Source organism: Gigantopelta aegis, chromosome 8, assembly GCF_016097555.1.
Source record: "Gigantopelta aegis isolate Gae_Host chromosome 8, Gae_host_genome, whole genome shotgun sequence".
In the NCBI taxonomy this organism is placed as follows: domain Eukaryota; kingdom Metazoa; phylum Mollusca; class Gastropoda; order Neomphalida; family Peltospiridae; genus Gigantopelta; species Gigantopelta aegis.
Window position 1 is genome coordinate 67,255,367 of NC_054706.1, and position 23,894 is coordinate 67,279,260.

The 23,894-nt window shown below is 36.6% G+C and overlaps 1 protein-coding gene across 1 annotated transcript in view; it reads right to left on the bottom strand.

Moving 5' to 3' along the window:
• The window catches only part of LOC121379396 (E3 ubiquitin-protein ligase TRAF7-like), a 104,548-nt gene that overhangs the window by 64,334 nt on the left and 16,320 nt on the right, over positions 1 to 23,894 (bottom strand). The window contains exons 9-14 of the mRNA XM_041507993.1: positions 8,764 to 8,839; positions 7,885 to 7,943; positions 5,264 to 5,481; positions 4,533 to 4,606; positions 3,586 to 3,637; positions 1,297 to 1,349 (exon numbers count right to left, since the gene is read on the bottom strand). Coding sequence (XP_041363927.1) covers positions 1,297 to 1,349; positions 3,586 to 3,637; positions 4,533 to 4,606; positions 5,264 to 5,481; positions 7,885 to 7,943; positions 8,764 to 8,839 — 532 coding nt within the window. The remainder of the gene's footprint in view (positions 1 to 1,296; positions 1,350 to 3,585; positions 3,638 to 4,532; positions 4,607 to 5,263; positions 5,482 to 7,884; positions 7,944 to 8,763; positions 8,840 to 23,894) is intronic.

Consider the following 23,894-nt stretch of genomic DNA (forward strand, 5'->3'; position numbering starts at 1 on the left):
AAAACAAACTTTATTTTCCCTGTATTATACATATTAGACTTGTCCTACTATCCCAACAGCCGACTGGCTAAAAGTCTTCAATAATTCCCAGGGTTCCTCGTCTGGTCATGCAGTATCCTCTTTCTTTATTTTTCTTCACTCTTACAATCCAAATGTGTTTTGGTTTGCACTCTCTTAAATCCAAACCATCTGGTTTTGAGCTTTGGGTTTGGATGTTGTTGTTTTCTATAATTTTTTACATGCCAGCTATACCATATAGTGTCCAAATATTATATGATGTTAAATACTAAGATATATATTTTTGTTTTATAATATCCTTTTGTCTGGTCATCTGTTCATCTGTCTATCCATCCATCCACTTTTCCTTTTGCAGTGTATATTCTCCTACAGTTTTTATTGAACTGTTCCGAAATTTGGTATAATGATTCTCTGGGGCATCCTCCAGAAACTATTACTATTAGAGAGATATTTTGTAAATTTTTAGTTGTTAAATGTTGATAATTCTGACTCCTAATGCAGCAAGGGATCTATTATAGGCACTTTCCCACAGACTGAAAAGCACATACCACAGTCTTTGACCAGTTGTGGTGCACTGGTTAAAATGAATCAGTTGAATAGATATGGAAAAAGTACCACAGATTAGAGGCCACATTAAATTAAAAAGAAATATCACTTTTGAGAAAATAAACTGTCTGGGTTCACAACATCATAACTGATGATTTTACTAGCTGAGAAACAGAATCAGATTACAGAGATTTATCCAGGATTTTTCGCTAGGGTCCTATTTCTGATTGGTTTGGGAAAACTAACGTGAGTAAATCATACTTGGGAAATGTTTTCATGTGACTGAATGACGCAGTACACCACTGTCAAACTACTTTTAATTATTGGAACAGATATAATTAAATAAATATATATTTGGAATTTTTAGCATGAAATTGGGAATTTTCAGTGTCACTTTCTTTTGGAAGGAAATGTTTTATTTAACGACGCACTCAACACATTTCATTTATGGTTATATGGTGTTGGACATATGGTTAAAGACCACACAGATATTGAGACAGGAAACCTGCTGTCACCACTTCATGGGCTACTCTTTTCGATTAGCAGCAAGGGATCTTTTATATGTACCATCCCATAGACAGGATAGCACATACCATGGCCTTTGACGTACCAGTCATGGTGCACTGGTTGGAGCGATCTTTTGGGAAGAGGCCTATGTTCGAAGCTACAGAACACCTGGATAAATCCCTGGAAAATATATGAATAAAAAGCAAACTGAACAAAAGATAATACCTGATGTCCAACAAATGTCCCCTTGCACTTGAACATAGATATTGGATCATACGCTGAAAAAACAAATCCAAATTAAATGTTTTATCAAAATATATACGTTTTATTAGATTGATTTAAATATAGTTACAATACTTTTTTCTACTCATTTCATAAAAATAGTAATATTTACTAACATATAGAGGTAGTCATAGTGATAATAGAAATGCACCACAAATAATTTTGAATTGGTGAACTGTAAAAAAGAGAAAATCTAGAGGGGTCCCAGAAATTCTTGAATTCCTAAGTTAAAATCTGTGCCATCTGACACATTTTGGAGGAAAGGATGATTAAAATACGAGGAAACGCAATGTTCCATGAGAGGAAAACAGCTTATCAAGGAGAATTACCACCCCTGCATTTTACAATCATGTGCTGTTTATTCATTATAATCATAATGTTTAACAGGCTGCAAGTAAAACTGTCCTTTTAAAACACACACACACACACACACACACACACACACACACACACACACACACACATATACACAAAGCTGAATCCCGTTAGCTCGAACCCCATTGGTGTCCCATCATGTGGTTCGACTTAACCATTTGGTCAACATCATGTAAAAGTAACTCGGCACTTTGTTTTTGGTTTGAGCGTTGCAGTGTATTTGACCCTCCTGAGTTCAATCTAACAAGATTCTACTGTGTATGTATGTGTGTGTGTGTGTATACTATGTACATGTATGTATATATATATATATATATATATATATATATATATATATATATATATATATATATATATATATATATATATATATATTCTTCAGGTTAGTATTTTGAACTCTGCCCAAAATGTCTTCTTCTCAATGCTAGAGCATGTGATAGTAGCAACATCAACATCTCAACATGATACAAAATATCATGTCAGACTGAGCTACTTTAACACACCACTTAAGTAATATTGTGGACTCAACAGTCCGCTACATTTTCACAAATCGTTCTGAAAACCACTAAAAACATCAAGGTTGCATCTGAATACTAAATCTAGGTATACAAAGGTGGATGACACATACCCAGGTTGTGTTTTTATACCTATACTGGAATATTACCAATCATTCTATTTCATGACTTGATTAACCCTAAATAGCAAAGAAAGAGGGTAAGGAATTGTTTTCATTTAATGAAGCACTGAAACCAGTTATATGGTATCACAGATATAGTTAAGGACCACACAGATAATAAGCAACAAAACAAATTGCTGCCACACCATGAGCTGCTCTGTCATAAGGCTGGTAGGTACAGGGTTCGCAGCCCAGTACCGGCTCCCACCCAGAGCGAGTTTTTCAATGGGTAAGGCCACTACACCCTCTCTCACTAACAATTAACAGCTAACCCACTGTCCTGGATAGACAGCCCAGATAGCTGAGGTGAGTGCCCAGGACAGCATGCTTGAATCTTAATTGGATATAAGCACGAAAATAAGTTCAAATGAAAATGAAATGCTCTTTCAATTAGTTGTTGAGCATGGACTGAAATGAGAAATGGCCCAGTGGGCCCACTGATTTGGGAATTATCCTTGATGGATAATGCATCAGGTGAGTCTTTTACCTATGTTTTGCCCCTCCCTCCTCCAGTACTGATGTATGTATGTATGTATGTATGTATGTATGTATGTATGTATGTATGTATGTATGTATGTATGTATGTATGTATGTATGTATGTATGTATGCCCACAAATGACTGTCAGGTCAGATGTCGGGAATTAACGTGCTTATATCAATTTAATGTTCAAGCACGCTCGTTGCGAGCACGATTTCTGACCAGGGCCAGAAACTGTGCTCAGAACGAGAGGGGTGGGGGGAGAGTTAGTTTAAAAAATAAATAAATAATAAAAATGTTTATACAAATGATTAGATAAAAATACTAATTAATGGTTAAATAAACTTTATTTACAAGGAAGTTAAAAAGTGTTTATACAAAGGGTTAAAAAGGGTTTCTACAAATGATTACGTAAAAAGTAGAATATTGACAATAAAATATGTCTGGTTAATCTGGTATTTATGTCGGAGGAGAGTAGACGGGAAGGTCTGCCCCATTTTTAATGCATTTCCCTAGGCCGTCCCATCCACCACCTCCACCATAATGGAAATGTTAAGAATTGGAAAGTGGAGATTGATGAATGATATCTGCATATTAACCATAACATGAACCCGCATAAAACTATGTGATTGGTGCTGTGACTTAACTTATCCAATACTGATACAAAACATTAAGGTACAAACACTGTAGTAAACACCTCACCTCCAGCTGTTGCTCCCAGGTTGAGCCTGTTACCCAGCATTGAAACCTCAGCCTGTGGAGAGAAAACAAATTATTTCATTTGGTAAAAAAAAAAAGAAGAAGAAAGAAATGTTTTATTTAACGACACACTCAACACATTGTATTTTAAGGTTATATGGTGTCAGACATAAGGTTAAGGACCACACAGATATTGAGAGAGGAAACCCGCTGTTGCCCCTTCATGGGCTACTCTTTTCGATTAGCAGTAAGGAATCTTTTATATGCACAGACAGGGTAGTACATACCATGGCCTTTGATATACCAGTTGTGGAGCACTGGCTGGATAATTTGGTAAGACTGCTTGGAGATTATTGAAAGCACATGATTTTGTTTTTGAGTGAGAAATACAATCCCTTCCCATAAAACAATTTGTTAAATTCACTTTAAAAAACCCCACAACAAATTTAAAAAGAAAATAACTCGATGCTTTGTCTATATAAAATAATTTGACAAAAGATTAATTTAAAATCTTACTTACACCTAAAAGTATATTAACACCCAAGATCTTCTTACATGTATAAGACTCAACACCATGTGCCTGCAATAATTTTGGTAGCTGTTCATGCAAACACTAAACTGAATATAAATCTCCTTGTCAATGCCTGAGCATGTGATAGTAGCAGTAGTTCATTGACATCTCACCATGGTACAAACATCACATCAGACTGAGCTGCTTCATAAAAAAAATTACTGTAGATCCAACAGTAGGCTACATTTTGAGAAATCTTTCTGAAAATGTAGAATGTATTTATCGTAATATCATATGTTTTTATTTCTGCCTGAGTACTGCTAATATTCATCCAATTCCAGTGGGTTATATCTGGGGTTGAATTTTTACCAAAAAGTAAAGCTGTGAAAAAACCCTGTAATTTATTTTAATTTTCATTTGAGATAGAGAAGATTCTCACCTCTAGTTCCACGAACTCTCTCCTGTTTTCCATCAACTCATTCCTGATCTTAGTCTGGTTGTGTTCAACAAGCTCTGAAAAAAACAGAGTTTGTTTTGTTTAACAACACCACTAGAAAGGATTTTTGTTTTTTAAATGTGGCTTTCAATTTAAACTTGAGTAGTAAATTGTTTAAGTTGTGGCTATTCCTTATATAAAGTTTGTTTAGTTTAACGAACCCACAAGAGCACATTAATTAATGAATCATTGGCTACTGATGTAAATAATTTAGTAATTCTGACAGTCTTCAGAGTAAATCCATTACATTTTTCCATTTACTACAAGGGATCTTTTATATGCATTTTGCCACATACAATGACTTTTGATAAAGGAGAGATAAAAAAAAAAGTCAGTTTACTTAAAAAGATAACCACAGAAAACCCACAAAAAACCCTCAAGACTAAGATAAAAAACATTATTATATAACATTTAGTGAAATATCTTAAAATATCAGTGAAATAAAAGTGTTATCAGTCATTCAGTGACGATAACACATTTTAGAGTGAAAATTTCGTCACTGTAAAAAAGTGTTACCTTCACTGTAAGAAAGCCGGAACTATATTACTGCTGGCATTTTAAAAATAAAGGTAAATTGCCAACAGTTATATAATAAATAGAAAATTTCATGTTGTTTGTCAAATATGATATATATCTCATCTCGTGAAGTTTGCAATCATATCACTGTAACTTACCGAGCTTGAAGTCGACTGATTTTTCCAGTGTTTCCAATTTCTCCGAGAGTTTTCCCAACATGGAGCGGAGAAACTGTATCTCCTGATCCTTCTGGTTGAGTGAGAAGTTGAGATCGGACATCTTTTCGTCGGTACGCTGCAGGAAATCTTTCATACTCTCAAACTTACACACCTTCAAGTGGTCCTCCAGTTCCTCCTGGGTGCCAATAAATTCACAACTGAAAAAACAAACAGAAAAAAAGAGTTAAAAGTTTGTCTTGTTTAATAACATCACTAGAGCACATTGATTTATTAATCATCTGCTGTTGCCAGTAATGGATGTCAAACATTTTGTAATTTTGGACATGAAGTCTGAAGAGGCTGACAAACGTAACTGGTTATATCAGCTTCACAACACTAATATTACATGTCTGTTCCTTTCAAAAACTATATATATTCAGCAAAAAAACAAGGGGAAAAAAGTGTAATAGCCAATAGGGGATTGCTCTCATTTTGACCCAGTATCAGACAGAAATGTCACCGAATATCAGACAGAAATGATACCCAATATCAGACAGAAATGTCACCCAATATCAGACAGAAATGGCATCCAATATCAGACAAAAATGGAAACCAATATCAGACAGAAATGTGTGTGTGTGTGTGTGAACCCTATGAAAAACAAATACAAAGAAGCATGTAAACATTATGAATCTTTAAAATCAATACTACCCTTGTTTCTGAGGTATGTACGTAACTATTGCATAACATGCTTTAGGAGTGACAAAAACACTATATGTAGCTAAGGATGACCAGGGCCATTTTACAAAGCGATCTTAGCTCTAAGATCACCTTCAGTGTATATGGTGGTTATGCACTTTAGGTGATCTTAACGCTATGATAGCTTTCTAAAATGGGGCCGTGAAACACATCGTATTTGCTAAAATGAATAGTTTCTATGACGTTATATGTAATAATTATGTATTTTCTGGTAAACATTCTCTAGTAGCCAAATATTTTCACACTGAACAAATTTTAAATGTTTAAATAAAAAGAAACCCCAGTATATCTTTATACATCATAAACCTTCAACCAACATTTCACCAATATTCTACCATCTAACACATAACTTACCTACAGCTATTTCTTCACAAAAATATTACTACTGAAGTGAAAAACAAAAATAAAATTAAAAACAAGAGAAGAAAAAAAAGAAAAGAAAAGAAAAAGTCTGTTCATTTACACTGCATCGAACTGCAGCAGATAAAAGACATTGACTTTATTGCTCAGTCCGTTAGAGTCAATGCTAGTCAGCAAGACGTTTATTGATCTTTTCACAGCCACAGGCAACTTCTGCCAGAGCACACACACAGACACATACTGCGTAGTTTTCCCTAGTGAAAACCCATCTACTCTTCACGGCTCCTTTTTCAAACTGCAGTGAGCCAATATCAATTTAAAAGAAAGAAAAAATCCCACATCATGGAAATTGCTGACACTACGGGAATTCAATTTTAAATTTAAGCATGGTTTAGCCTGTACACTGCAATCTTCATTATGCAGCGAGATCTGAATGTGCATCAAACAATGGCTTGTTAAGAAAGATACATGCTGCTACTTTCAAAGGAATATTGGTTAATTTGTAGCCATTGTAACATGTTTCCAGCTACTACATTTTTAAAAGTTTGTTTTTGGTTTAACAATGCCACTACTGCACATTGATTAATTACTTATCATCTATTGGATGTCAGACATTTGGTAATTCTGACATGTAGTCTTCAGAGGAAACCCAATACATTTTTCCCATTAATAGCAAGGGATGTTCTATATGCACTTTCTACACAGACAGAACAGTACATACCATGGTCTTTGATATACTTTTATTTTTTTTTTTTTTTAAATAAATTTTTATTCTAATTACAGATAACAAGAACAAAAGGGACTTATGGCAGCCCTACGCTATGGAACACTGATTGTGATGGGGGGGGGGGGGGATTAATTGGTCCACAGAGGAGGTTCGATCCTGTGACACAGACACCTCAGGCAGACTGAGCTAAAACCCACCCGAAAGATTAAAATTGCATTTTAAATACATTTTTAAAATTAGAATTATCAGTGTCTGTAGATTCAATGAGTTTCTGCTCATCCTAGTAGTAACACAAACTGAATTTAGTTTCCTAAAAGGTTTTTGTTTTTCATATGATTATGTGAATGGAACTGTGGGGAGGTAAATTCAATAATCAGTTAAAGTGGCATGACACTAGAGTCCGAGGTACATGTACATACCTTTTTTCGTTTTGAGCTTCTTAAAAACACCAGAATGATTAGATGCATGTTATTTGATGAAATTGATAATTTATGCAAATGAGGGCGCCACTGACTATCACATGACCAGAACAGGATGCCCATACCATGATTCAAGGGAAGATTCTATTATTTGATTGGCTATTGGGATGTTCAGGCCAATCCATTCGACTAGGGATAGAAGTGTTACAGGTTAGAAGTCCAGTTATGTATGAAAATCAAAAAGAAATTGATATTTATGCAGAAAGTTGTATGTAATGTGAAAGTTAATGGCAAAAAAGTAAATGAACATATTTTGCAATGCTTAATAACTAGAGTCTGGCTTTAAAACATCTCACCTGAATTTCTGGTATGGACAGCGAACATTGTTACATGATCGCAGATGATCCTCTAACTCCTGAAAATTACAACAATTGTTAAATTATATATACTTCTTAGGTAATTCATTTATTTAAAACATACCCCTGACATGGCTAAAAAAAAAAAAATCATATCTCTTAAGTTGAAGGGCTATAACTGTCAAAAATGGGAAAATACCTATCAACGTCAAACCTGATCTGTAACTATATCATGAAACTATACACAAAATTTCTGCTTAGTATTTCGAGGCTTTGCAAAAAACAGTCTGAAAATTTTATGTGGTAGAGACTGATGGACGGAGAGAAAGATGGATGGATGGAGAGAAAGATGGATGGATGGATATAAACAGAGACAAAACCTAGTTTCCTCTGGTAGGGGACTAATAAACAGCAAACACAAACCAAGTTTGTTTAAGATGGACAGTTTACAAAGAAACCTCCAACCTACAAGATTTTTTTTAATTATACAAGATACTGCATAGCAAGTTTGCATAAAATCTGGATACAAGGCCAGCTCTGGGTAATCAGAAAATGTTGCCAAATCATCTTAAAAATGCAAAAATTTTAGCTATTTTCTAACAAAATATTAAGTATTACACAAATTTTTTCCTGTCAAATTAAAATAAAATTCACCAAGTGTTGTTAACATTCGCAAATGGCGAATTTGGCAAGTGTCAGAGCTAGCCCTGGGATGGTTCATCAACAAACTATATTTAACCCACATCTCTAACCTACAGAATTCGTACCATGTATCTGTACTGTAAATAAAATGACAAAATTGATATAACCTTCAGAGTTTACGATTAAATAATGAAAACATAATAGAAACACACTCCACGAAGTAAGAAAGTGACGAACCTTTTTGAGAAGTCGAGGACAGCCGGCCTGGTTGGGACACTCGACTGGCATGTAGTCACATTCCGCTTCGTGCTCCCTGAAACAAGACACACAGTCTATTCATTAGCAGCCATCAAGTGATGTTTTTCTTTCAATTTGTTTCCAGGCTTTTATCAAATTAAGACTCATGTATATACAGTGTTCTGGGGTCATACACAAGCTTTCCATCTCGGACAAATTTTAATGATCAGTAAGACAGAAATCAGTGCAACTCCGCTGCATTGATTTATTCTAGAAATGGTAGTGAGACACTGAAAGTAAAATTTATTTTGTTTAACAACACCATTAAATCAGTGATTCAAGCACATTAATTAATCTAAAGGACATTCCTGAGTTTGCTGCATTGTAAGATGTTTCCAACTAATAAAATAGTTCTACGATTAAACTTACATATTAAATATATTTTCGTGTTTATAATATCAGTGTCTGTATATTTAATGTGTTTCTGGTCGTCTTAATATTTGTAAGAAGCCGAAACTGGATTTTATCTTGAAATAATTTTGTACGGACGAAAAAAAAATATATTAGGATATAAAATGAAATTTAACCTAGTAAAAATATTAGAACGATCAGAAACACGTTTAATATACAGCCACTAATATTTTATGCAGAAAAATATATTTGTTATGTAATGACAATCGTTAAAACGTCTCTGTTAGTCGATAACATCTTAAAATTGCAGCAAACTCAGGAATGTCCCTTTAAAGGAAGGAAGGCATATTTTATTTAACAAACACTTGAGGAAACACATTTTAATTATGGTTAAATGGCGTCAGACATATGGTTAAGGATAACACACAGATGAGAGTTAAAAGAGTTTGTTTTGTTTAACGACACCACAGGAGCACATCAATTAACTAATTATTGGCTACTGGATGTCAAACATTTGGTAATTATGACTTGTAGTCATCAGAGGAAACCCGCAACATTTTTTCTAATGCAGAAAGGTATCTTTTATATGCACTTTCCCACAGACAGGAAAGCACATACCGCAGCCTTTGTCCAGTTGTGGTGCACTGGTTTACAGATGAGAGAGGAAACTCAATGCTGCCATGACATGGGCTACTCTTTTTCAGTTAACAGCAAGGAATCTTTTATATGCACCAAAATCCCAGACAGGACAGCACTTGTTGAAATGTGAATTAATCCAATGGGTTAAACCACCGATGGGGATCGATCCCAGACCAACCTCACATCAGGCTAAGTATTTGACCACTGGCTACATCCAACACCTGATTAATCGGAAGACTGTTGAATGATTGGTAATCCTGACAATGTGTCTGACCACTGGCTACATCCAGCACCTGATTAATTGGAAGACTGTTGAATGTTTGGTAATTCTGACAATGTGTCTGACCACTGGCTACATCCAACACCTGATTAATCGGAAGACTGTTGAATGATTGGTAATCCTGACAATGTGTCTGACCACTGGCTACATCCAACACCTGATTAATCGGAAGACTGTTGAATGATTGGTAATCCTGACAATGTGTCTGACCACTGGCTACATCCAACACCTGATTAATCGGCAAACTGTTGAATGATTGGTAATCCTGACAATGTGTCTGACCACTGGCTACATCCAACACCTGATTAATCGGCAGACTGTTGAATGATTGGTAATCCTGACAATGTGTCTGACCACTGGCTACACCCAACACCTGATTAATCGGAAGACTGTTGAATGATTGGTAATCCTGACAATGTGTCTGACTACTGGCTACACCCAACACCTGATTAATCTGAAGACTTTTGAATGCTTGGTAATCCTGACAATGTGTGTGACCACTGGCTACACCCAACACCTGATTAATCAGAAGACTGTTGAATGTTTGGTAATTCTGACAATGTGTGTGACCACTGGCTACACCCAACACCTGATTAATCGGAAGACTATTGAATATTTGGTAATTCTGACAATGTGTGTGACCACTGGCTACACCCAACACCTGATTAATCAGAAAACTGTTGAATATTTGGTAATCCTGACAATGTAGTCTTCACAGGAAACCTGCTACTTTGTTTTCCATTAGAACAAATTTTATACATGCACTCTCCCATTGACAGGACAGCATACACCAAGACATTTGATAAACCAGTCATGGTGCACTGGTTGGGAAGGGAAAACACTTAATGGATCTGTGAAGGAGGTTTGATTCTACGACACAAGCACCAACATTCTTTCATTAGCAGCAAGGGATCTTTTATATGAACTGTCCCACTGACAGGACAGCATATACCACAACCTTTGATATACCAGTCATGGGGCACTGGATGGTATAAAAAAACCCAACCCAATGGATCTACTCAGGTTTGATCCAAAGACACAAGTACTAACATGTATTTGTGGTCACAGCGTTTTCTTCTTTCTTTCTCTTTCAACCAAATGTCTATAGTCCTTCCCATGGGAATTTGCTACAACTTATAAGTCATTTAGTTCTGAGCTGATTGTTTTCTAAATTGCACACAAAAATAGTTGGAGGGTTTTGTTTGTATTTTTAAATCATTTTACTTTTCTTCTTAGTTCAAACCAAACTGAAATTATTTACACAAAAAAAAAAAAAAATGTAGAAGCATGGGAAGGACTATAGATAATATGTTTGATACCAAATAGCTGAAATTTACAATGTGCTGAAGAATTATTAAAGAAATATTCCTTCTTTTTTTTTAGATGTCAAACATATAAAACATAGCATCATATACATGACAATAAGTAAAAATGTATGTATTTACTTTAGGCCCCAAAAATACATTGTTAGTTTGGTCAATGTATTACACGAAATGATTGGTTTCACAGATTGTATCATGTACACTATAAAATACTGCAGCTATAGATGTTTAGATGCCTATGCATCCACAAATGATAGCAAACAATGAAAACATCAAAATTAATTGGTCTTTGTTTACTGCCATAGCTCAAAAGTTTTGTGTTATTTAAAGTTGTCGATATAGTGTGATTAGCAAAATGTATTTTTACATATTAAATGTTCAAGAAATGTATTGGTGGTGTGAGACCATTTTCAGCTGACAATATTCTGCGGTTGTGTACAAGACTGTGTATGAACCTTTAACCTGGCTAATATTTACCCTAGAGATATAACATTTAGCTCGTCCACCGTTCATTATACATCATCTAACCATAGCTCTAAGTATATACCTCAGTCTACATTTAGTTAATTAATTTAACACAAATTAATGCATTCTACAAGACCAGCTATGAGGCTTGAGTCTGTGGATGGAGAAACAATTATTTATAGTTATTGAAAGTTTGTTTTGTTTAAGGACACCACTAGAGCACATTGATTTATTAATCATCAGCTAATGGATGTCAAACATTTGTTATTTTTGACATATAGTCATACAGAAGAAACCCGCTACATGTTTCCATTAGTAGCAAGGAATCTTTTATATGCACCATCCCACAGATGGGATAGCACATACCACGGCCTTTGATATACCAGTCATGGTGCACTGGCTGGAATGAGAAATAACCCAATGGGTCCAGTGCTTTACCACTAGGCTATGTCCCGTCCCTTATAGGCCATTGATGCCATCCTCCTATACAAACAAAAAAATTGTAAATAATTTCAGTTTGGTTTGACGTAAGAAGAAAAGTAAATGTGTTTGGGAAATAAAAAAAAAATAAAAAAACTATTTTTGTGAGCAATTTAGAAAACAATCTGCTCAGAAATAAATACTGTGTTGTAAATTCCATAGTAAAAAAAAAAAGGTGTTCCCTGTGGGTGGACTATAGACCAACATTAATCATAACTATCAGGGCAGGTCCCTCTAGCTCAGTTGGTAGAGTGTTCGCCTGAGTGGTTTTCATCACAAGATTGAATCTTCTCATGGGACCGATTCTCTGAATTTCTCCCCATCCCAATTAGTGCCTCACAATTGGTATGGCAGGTGCTGTCCTGTCCGTGGGAAAGTGCATATAAAAGATCCCTTTGGAAAAATGAAGGTTTTCTCTGAAGACTATGTGTTGGAATTACTGACTGTTTGACATCCACTAGCTGATGATTAAATTAATCAATGTGCTCTAGTAGTGTCGTTGAGCAAAACAAATTCTTAACTTGTATCTTACCACTACCACTTCCAGAATAAATAGGCACAGTGGATTTCTCTTAACTGAAGGTCATTTACTCATAAAGGTCATGTCCTCTGGGTGCCTTGTGTGACCTTTACACAGATTTGACTATATCTCAGTTATACACATATGGTACAGTTGTTTCCACATAGAATTGTTCAAAATTATGACAGCTTCAAAAAAAAAACCCTATAAAAAGCAATCTTTATCCTCAGAATCTGTGTCTGCTGGAAATAGATACTGTGTGGTTTAGGTTGTTATTTATTACAAACTACATTAGTGGCAGTCAGACGATCCAGCAATCAGGTTTTAGTAATCAGATATAAAGACTTTATGAATATGGAAATGGGAGTACTGCATCAGCTTACGATACTCACGAACGACATTAATGAATTTTATATGTCTTCCGTGTATGCCGTTGTCCAAGATCGGTAACAGAACAGAGTTTAACCATACCACTAGAGCACATTGATTTATCAGTTTTCAGTAATCAAATATAAAGTCTCTATGAATATGGAAATGGGAGTCCTGTATGAGCTTAGACTACTCACAAATGACATTAATGAATTTTATATGTCTTCCGTGTATGCTGTTATCCACGACTGGTAACAGAACAGAGTTGTCAGCACTGCTAAAAAGTTACAGTTAAAAGTTTGTTTTGTTTAACGATACAACTAGAGCACATTGATTTATTAATCAGATGACCCAGCAATCAGTTTTTAGTAATCAGATATAAAGACTTTATGAATATGGAAGTGGGAGTCCTGTATGAGCTTAGACTACTCACAAACGACATAATGAATTGTATATGTCTTCCGTGTATGCTGTTGTCCACGATTGGTAACAGAACAGTTGTCAGCACTGCTAAAAAGTTACAGTTAAAAGTTTGTTTTGTTTAACGATACAACTAGAGCACATTGATTTATTAATCAGATGACCAAGCAATCAGTTTTTAGTAATCAGATATAAAGACTTTATGAAAATGGAAGTGGGAGTCCTGTATGAGCTTAGACTACTCACAAACGACATTAATGAATTTTATGTCTGGTATGTGTACTGTTGTCCAAGATTGGTAAACAGAAAAGAGTTGTCAGCAGTGATGGGAAGTTAAAGTTATCTTTATTTTGTTTAGCAACACCACTAGAGCACATTGATTTATTAATCACCATCTACTGATGTTAAACATTTGGTAATTTTTTACATTATATATAGTCTTAGAGAGGAGACCTGCTACATTTTCCAGTTAGTGGCAAATGATTTTTTCTATGCACCATCCCATACAGGATAGTATTACCCATATGGTTAAAAATATCTTGGTACATATCAAAGTGATACGTCCCACTAGAACGCCAATTGGGATATAACACTTTGACATCATCGATTGGCACATTACAACCTTATAGGAATGTCAACCAAATGAGTTGAGCGATATAAATTATGATCGATTATGGGTAATAAATAGGATATTAAACTTGCTACCATTTCGAATCATGTTTATGTCCCTCATGAAATGATTTTCACAAAGCTTGTGACAACTGAAAAATATTTTACTCGGGACATAAACATGATACGAAATGGAAGCTCATTTAATATCCCTATAAGTATATGCCACAGCCTTTGATATACCAATCATGGTGCACTTACAAACAGCTGTAATTTACAATGCACTGAAGAGACATTAAAGAAATATTTCTTTTGTGTGTGTGTTGTGTGTGTGTGTGTGTGTGTGTGTGTGTGTGTGTGTGTGTGTGTGTGTGTGTGTGTGTGTGTGTGTGTGTGTGTGTGTGTGAAACATATAATATATGGCCATGGCCAATAAGTAAGTAAAAAATTACATAAATACTATTTACTTTAGGCACAACAAAATATATTGCTGGTTAACCAGTGCATCAATTTTGACCCGCAGTAGCTTCAAGTTGTAGCCTACAACAGTGCCATCTATATCATTTCAGTTCAAAGTCGAAGCCATAAAAGTTGTCTTGGCTATATGAAAAATGTGAAGGAATGCATTTAGGGTACCAAGGAAATAAGGGGGAACCATGGCCAAGTAGGATATGTGTGTGTGTGTGTGTGTGTGTGTGTGTGTGTGTGTGTGTGTGTGTGTGTGTGTGTGTGTGTGTATGTATGTATGTATGTATGTATGTATGTATGTATGTATATATATATATGTATATGTATATGTATATGTATGTATGTATGTATGTGTGTATATATATATATATATATATATTCTATACCAATCTTTATTGTGCAATCCATGCTTTTTAAATTTAAAAAAAAAAAAACCAAACACCCAAAAAAAAAACCCCAAAAACAACCCAACAAAAAAAAAAATAAAAACCAAAAAAAACCAAAAAAAAAACAAAAAAAACCTTTCCAAAAATTAACAACACCCCCCTCTCCCCCGCCAAAACAAAAAACCTATTGCAAACTTGCCAACTGATAAGTGTAAAATTTGGCAAACAATCACAATGATTACATTTTGCTTATGCTTAAAAATATTAATATTTTATATATAATCAGAAAATATGCATAGAATGTTTACCTGTGTTTCATCTATAATCTTTTTCCTTTTAGCCCAGAAGGAAAGTTATTGCTACAAACTCATCTAGTTGTGCCATTAATCACAGAGTATACAACAGACAAAAAGATGCAAGGAGAATGGTGATATAGCTGCCATGTTTTGGGTGATGTTTTATATGAATCAATAAGGTCAGGACCAGCTGGAAACATCAAGTCTCTCTGACATACAACTTTTACAAGGTGGTTTGGTCATCAAGAGAATGCACAGAAATTATCACAGAGAAACATTGGCAGGGCAGGAAGAGTTGGCACTTTCTGCTCATCACTGTCATATATCAGATTCTGCATTCAATCTGGTCATGTTTCCAGCAATAGGACAAAACTGTCATTACACTGGCAACAATTAGTTGTGTGTCTTATGTCCTCTTTACCAAATGATCCATCCATCTCTATCCATCCATCTCCATCCATCCATCCATCTCCATCCATCACCATCCATCCATCTCCATCCCCATCCATCCATCTCCATCCATCCATCCATCTCCATCCATCTCTATCTATCTCCATCTCTATCCATTCATCCATCCATCGCCATCCATCCATCTCCATCCATTTCCAACCATCCATCTCTATCCATTCATCCATCCATTTCCATCCATCTCCATCAATCCATCCATCCATCCATTATCCATCCATCTCCATCCATTCATCTATCCATCTCCATCCATTCATATCTATCCATCCATCAATCTATTTCCATCCATCCATACATGCATGCATGCATGCATGCTTCCATCCATTCATCTATCCATCCATCCATGCTTCCATCCATTCATCTATCAATCCATATCTATCCATCTACCCATTCATCCATCAATCCACATCCATCCATGCTTCCACCCATGCTTCCATCCATCCATCCATCTCCATCCATTTCCATCAATCCACATCCATCCATCCATGCTTCCATCCATCCATCCATCTCCATCCCCATCCATCCATCTCCATCCATTTCCATCATCCATCTCCATCCATTTCCATCATCCATCCATCTCTATCCATTCATCCATCCATCGCCATACATCCATCTCCATCCATTTCCAACCATCCATCTCTATCCATTCATCCATCCATCTCCATCAATCCATCCATCCATTATCCATCCATTCATCTATCCATCTCCATCCATCCATCTCCATCTATCCATCCATCCATTCATCTATCCATCCACATCTATCCATCCATCCATCCATGCTTCCATCCATCCAACCATGCTTCCATCCATCCATCCATCCTTCCATCCATGCTTCCATCTATCAATTCATCCATCTATCCATTCAGTGACCCTGACATTGGCAGTATATTCAAGACAATAAGCATTCACAATTGTTTGCACATGCTTGTTTCTGGTATTGCACAAATGGCACTAGCAATCAAGTCTAAAAGATAGCATGTCAAAGAAATGCAAAATGGCATCCATGGGATCATGTTTTATAAATGAACATTATTATGATGTTCTACGTGTTACTGCATGAACACTGATTCTTCACGCTAAGCTATCACACTCACTTCCCATCACTCTCCTGGGAGTATTTTTTAGCTCCTCTTAGCATGTCAGGTTACATGGTATCAATATCGTTAAATATAATACATCTTAAATGTCTCCCCATCATCTAAACTACGGCAGCCAATTTGTTTCACGGTGAGGTCTGCACCATGTTTTTTACTGATTCAAATACAACACCATTTGTGCTTTGTGTATTTCTGATACACACGTATGTCACACATACATAATACATGACTGTGTAGTTGGCAGCGATACTCATAGCACCATGCTCTCTGCCATATTGTTAAATACAGTACAACACCCAGGATCATTCTGAATAACATATTCAGTGACACTCCAGCCTCAGTGCTTCTTGTACATATTGAAAGTATTTTTGTTATTTATACAAGGGGTTCATCGTCCCCTACTCCAAACCCACCTGAGATTCAATTCTGCTAATCCTACAAAATGGTGGGAAGCCATTTAGGTTAAAAAGTTGGTTTTATTTAATGACATCACTAGAGCACACTGATTTATTAATCATCGGCTATTGTCTGTCAAACATTTGGTAATTTCGGCACTATGTCTTAGAAAGGTAACCTGCTACATTTTTCCATTAGTAGCAATGGATCTTTTATATGTATCATATTACAGCCTTTGATATACCAGTCGTGGTGCATTGACTGGAATGAAAAATAGCCCAATAGGCCCACCGATGGGGATCAATCTCAGACCAACCGCACATTAACGAAGCGTTTTACCACTGGGTTACGTCCCGCCCCATGAAGCCATTTAAGATAATACCGAGCACCAATATTTAATCCTTTTTTCTTCAAAATCACATGCTAATTGCTCTCTTTGAACTAGTCTCGGGGGGAGTGGGGGGGGGGGGGGGGGGGGCAGTCATAGCTACACTTAAATGACAAGATCTGTGAAATCCATGGTATGTGCTGTCCTACTTGTGGTGCTGCTAATGAAAAAATGTTTATAATTCAATAGCCGAGGAATTAATAAATAAATATGTTCTAGTGCTGTCGTTAAACAACAAACTTTTATGTCAGAATTATCAAATGTTTGACATCCAATAGTCAATGATTAATAAATTAATGTGCTTTAGTGGTGTCTTTAAACAAAACAAACTTTTTAGATGGCAGAATTATCAAATGTTTGACATCCAATAGTCAATGATTAATAAATAAGTGTGCTCTAGTGGTGTCGTTAAACAAACACTTTTATGGCAGAATTATCAAATGTTTGTCATCCAATAGTCAATGATTAATAAATAAATCTATTCTAATGGTGTCGTTAAACAAAACCTTTTATGTCAGAATTATCAAATGTTTGACATCCAATAACTGATGATTAATAAATCAATGTATTCTAGTCGTGGTGTCATTACACAAACTTTTATGTTAGAATTGTCATGTTTGTCATCCAATACGGCAATAGTCTATGATTAATAAATAAGTGTGCTCTAGTGGTGTTGTTAAACAAAGTCTGCACCAGATGGCTCCTGGCCTCGGTCCCCCACGAGGGGGTGATTAAACAGTGGTATGCGTTGTGTCTACCATCACTATTGATTGACTTGAAGTCTCCTCCAGACATCTTCACATCATTGTTTCCATCTTAATGAACAGCAGCATTGTCTTCTCCAGGCCCAGCAGTTACATGTGACATACAAAGTTCACAGCATGTTTTATATGCTGGTGTGGTTGGTGGCGATGATCAGATTAAAAATTAAGAAGAAGAACACAATGTTTTATTTAACGAAACACTCAAAACCAATTTTGTTTTCGGTTATATGGTGTCAGACATATGGTTAAGGACCACACAGATATTGAGAGGAAACCCAATGTTGCCACTTCATGGGCTAATCTTTTCGATTAGCAGCAAGGGATCTTTTATATGCACCATCCCATAGACAGGATAGTACATACCACAGCCTTTGTTACACCAGTTGTGGAGCACTGGCTAGAATGAGAAATACAGATTAAAAATAAACCTGTGCATGGTCTTGGAAAGTGTATGTTGGTGTGGACATGGAGTACTGAGATTTTTGTTTTTGTTTAATGACATCACTAGAGCATATTGATTTTTTTAATCATCGGCTATTGAATGTCAAACATTTCGTAATTTTGACATATAATCTTATAGAGGAAATCCGCTACATTTTTCCATTGGTAGCAAGGGATCTTTTGTACGCACTATCCCACAGACAGGATAGCACATACCACAGCCTTTGATATACCAGTGGTGGTGCACTGGCTGGAACGAGAAATAGCTCAGTGGGCCCACCGATGGGATTCGATCCCAAACCGATTGTGCATCAAATGAGCACTTAAATTATGTTAGGAAGTTTTGAGATCACAGAGGATTTGTAAACATCCACCTGTAAATTTCCACCAGTGATGCAGGCACATATTGTACATCTGGTGGCTTTTTGGTAAATTTCCACCAGTGATGCAGGCACATTGTACATCTGGTGGTTTTTTGGGTAAATTTCCACCAGTGATGCAGGCACATATTGTACATCTGGTGGCTTTTGGGGTAAATTTCCACCAGTGACACAGGCACATATTGTACATCTGGTGGCTTTTGGGGTAAATTCCCACCAGTGATGCAGGCACATATTGTACATCTGGTGGCTTTTGGGGTAAATTCCCACCAGTGACGCAGGCACATATTGTACATCTGGTGGCTTTTGGGGTAAATTCCCACCAGTGACGCAGGCACATATTGTACATCTGGTGGCTTTTGGGGTAAATTCCCACCAGTGACGCAGGCACATATTGTACATCTGGTGGCTTTTGTGGTAAATTTCCACCAGTGACGCAGGCACATATTGTACATCTGGTGGCTTTTTGGGTAAATTTCCACCAGTGACGCAGGCACATATTGTACATCTGGTGGCTTTTTGGGTAAATTTCCACCAGTGACGCAGGCACATATTGTACATCTGGTGGCTTTTTGGGTAAATTTCCACCAGTGAAGCAGGCACATATTGTACATCTGGTGGCTTTTTGGGTAAATTTCCACCAGTGAAGCAGGCACATATTGTACATCTGGTGGCTTTTGGGGTAAATTTCCACCAGTGAAGCAAAGAAAGAAAGAAAGAGATGTTTTATTTAATGATGCACTCAACACATTTTATTTACGGTTATATGGCGTCAAGACATATGGTTAAGGACTACACAGATTTTGAGAGGAAACCCGCTGTCGCCACTACATGGGCTACTCTTCCGATTAGCAGCAAGGGATCTTTTATTTGCGCTTCCCACAGGCAGGATAGCACAAACCATGGCCTTTGTTGAACCACTTATGGATCACTGATCAGTGTGAGTGGTTTACACCTACCCATTGAGCCTTGCGAAGCACTCACTCAGGGTTTGGAGTCGGTATCTGGATTAAAAATCCCATGCCTCGACTGGGATCCGAACCCAGTACCTACCAGCCTGTAGACCGATGGCCTAACCACGATGCCACCGAGGCCGGTACCAGTGAAGCAGGCACATATTGTACATCTGGTGGCTTTTGGGGTAAATTCCCACCAGTGACGCAGGCACATATTGTACATCTGGTGGCTTTTGGGGTAAATTCCCACCAGTGACGCAGGCACATATTGTACATCTGGTGGCTTTTGGGGTAAATTCCCACCAGTGACGCAGGCACATATTGTACATCTGGTGGCTTTTGGGGTAAATTCCCACCAGTGACGCAGGCACATATTGTACATCTGGTGGCTTTTGTGGTAAATTTCCACCAGTGACGCAGGCACATATTGTACATCTGGTGGCTTTTTGGGTAAATTTCCACCAGTGACGCAGGCACATATTGTACATCTGGTGGCTTTTTGGGTAAATTTCCACCAGTGAAGCAGGCACATATTGTACATCTGGTGGCTTTTTGGGTAAATTTCCACCAGTGAAGCAAAGAAAGAAAGAAAGAGATGTTTTATTTAATGATGCACTCAACACATTTTATTTACGGTTATATGGCGTCAAGACATATGGTTAAGGACTACACAGATTTTGAGAGGAAACCCGCTGTCGCCACTACATGGGCTACTCTTCCGATTAGCAGCAAGGGATCTTTTATTTGCGCTTCCCACAGGCAGGATAGCACAAACCATGGCCTTTGTTGAACCAGTTATGGATCACTGATCAGTGTGAGTGGTTTACACCTACCCATTGAGCCTTGCGAAGCACTCACTCAGGGTTTGGAGTCGGTATCTGGATTAAAAATCCCATGCCTCGACTGGGATCCGAACCCAGTACCTACCAGCCTGTAGACCGATGGCCTAACCACGATGCCACCGAGGCCGGTACCAGTGAAGCAGGCACATATTGTACATCTGGTGGCTTTTTGGGTAAATTTCCACCAGTGACGCAGGCACATATTGTACATCTGGTGGCTTTTTGGGTAAATTTCCACCAGTGATGCAGGCACATATTGTACATCTGATGGCTTTTTTGGTAAATTTCGGAACCATATAACAAGAAAAAAGAAAAAAAATCTACCACATGTAGCCCTCAATTAATATATACATGTAGTATATTTGGTCGGAACTACAGACCACGTAATGAAATAAACATGTCTTTTCTGTTATATTGGTTATGTAAACAAAACAAAAATTTCAAACGTGTCTAAACATTTATCATGCATTATGTTAAATCAGTATATCCATAATATTGTGTGTGTTAAGTCTAGATACACAGAAACAATCCAAAGATCAGGCAGTTAATTAGTTGTGCATTAAGTGAAATGTGATATATTGCTGTGATACTGTCCGTGGAATGCATTCCGAGATAACTGATGACCGTAAGTAATGCACTTAAATTGCTCTAAGGGCTAAGATCTCTCTGTGGAATGGGGCCCTGGTGGGCTTTTTGTATTCTGAACAGTATTTAAAGAAAATACCGCAAATATCTACTAGCCCTCAGTTAATTTTGTTGAGTATATTTGACCAAGTGATGAAATAAACATGTCACAGACCAAACATAGCTTTTCTTTATTTTAGATTCGTCAAATAAACAAAACCAAAAAACTTCAAAACTTTCACAAACATTCATCATGTGCTATGTTAAATCAGTAAACTCATCCTATTGCATGTGTCAAGATACACAGAAACAATCCAAAGATCAGGCAGTTAATTAGCTGTGCATTAAGTGAAATGTGATATCTTGCTGTGATACTGTCAGTGCATAGCATTCAGAGATAACTGATGATCTGGGATATTAAATCTATGTACAATCTATAAGTAAAATAATGATATTTTCCCCACATACAGAAGGAAGAAAGAAAATGTTTTTATTTAATGACACACTCAACATATTTTACTTATGGTTATATGACGTCGGACATATGATTAAGGACCACACAAATATAGAGAGAGGAAACCCACTGTGGCCACTTCATGGGCTACTCTTTTAAATTAGCAACAACAGATCTTTTATATGCACCATCCGACAAACAGGATAGTATACCAGTCGTAGAACACTGGCTGGAATGAGAAATAGCCCAATAGGGCCACTGACAGGGATCGATCCTAAACCAACAGCGCATCAAGCGAGCGCTTTACGACTGGGATACGTCCTGCCCCCCCTCAACATATAGAAGTAAACAGATCACAGCATTGTTACTGTATCAGTCATAAGGCTATGGCTCAGATAAACGTATAATTCATGCATGGAAAATGGTGTTACAATCACCAGCATGTCAAACAAATAATATGACACCCCAGTGTATTTTAAACTAGTTTTTAGCTGTCAACATACAGGGATGCAGAAATGAAAAATACCTCATTAGTCTGCTAGCTCATTGCCAACCACAATTTATTAGCAGCCCTCGAAAATCAGATCATATTACGACAGAAATTTTAGTACAGCTAATAACAAAGTAAATGCCTAATAATGATAAAAATTCCATCCAATATCAATCTGCAACAACTTTTTGCAGCGGCATTGCTGAATATACTGTACTGAAGATGTAATTTCAATTTAATTTATTATTCTGAAATATATTACAATGATTGTAAACCCAGACCGACTCTTTAACTCTAGTGCTTTCTGCACCCCTGCCTAAAGTGGATATGGTACTGCAATGCTTGATCTGGAGTGAGAGAAGAAACTTTCTGCAGCCACACAGGCTACTCTAACCATTTGGCAGTTAAGGGGTTAATTTAATGTATTATAAAATGTAAATGTAAAAAAAACAAAAAAAACAAAACAAATAAAAACAAAAACAAATCTCTGCTATTCATGTACATGTGTATATAATACTTGTTATTAGAATACTACATTTATCTTACAACTCATTTAAAAATGTATCAAACTTCTTTCGCTTGTTAAGATACATTTTAAAACAACTTGTTGTAAGATAAACAATATCCAACAGCCACTCAAGTAGTATTCTCTATGTTCCCAATAAACATTGAGTACTGATATTTAAAGTAGCAGACTCTAGTAAAAATGGACACTAAGTTTGGTTAATGTACACACCTGCAACACATTTTGATAAAAGCACAATACAGTGAAACAAGAGACTGTGACGCTGGAACAGGGAAATACTCTTAAAAAGGTAGATTACAGCTCGTCTTCATAATCGTTACTTCCGAGAGAAACGTGCATTTTTAAACATTCTGTGGTATTAGAAACACCAAGATGACCAGGAATGCCTCGGATGTACGGATGTGGATAATCTAAACAATAAAATGTTAGTAATATCTGATTTCAGTTATTAAAAACGGTTTTAATAGTGTTGTATTGTTTTAAAACTGGGATCAGTTACTTTAATCCTTTTGTACTGACTATTTTTAAAGTTCACATAATAAAGGGAGCTAAAATTCACTCTCTCTCTCAGGGGAGTTAAGTGATGAGGAACCAGAGTGATAGCTCACCTTAAACCACACGGGCTAGTGAGTAAGGCCTAAAA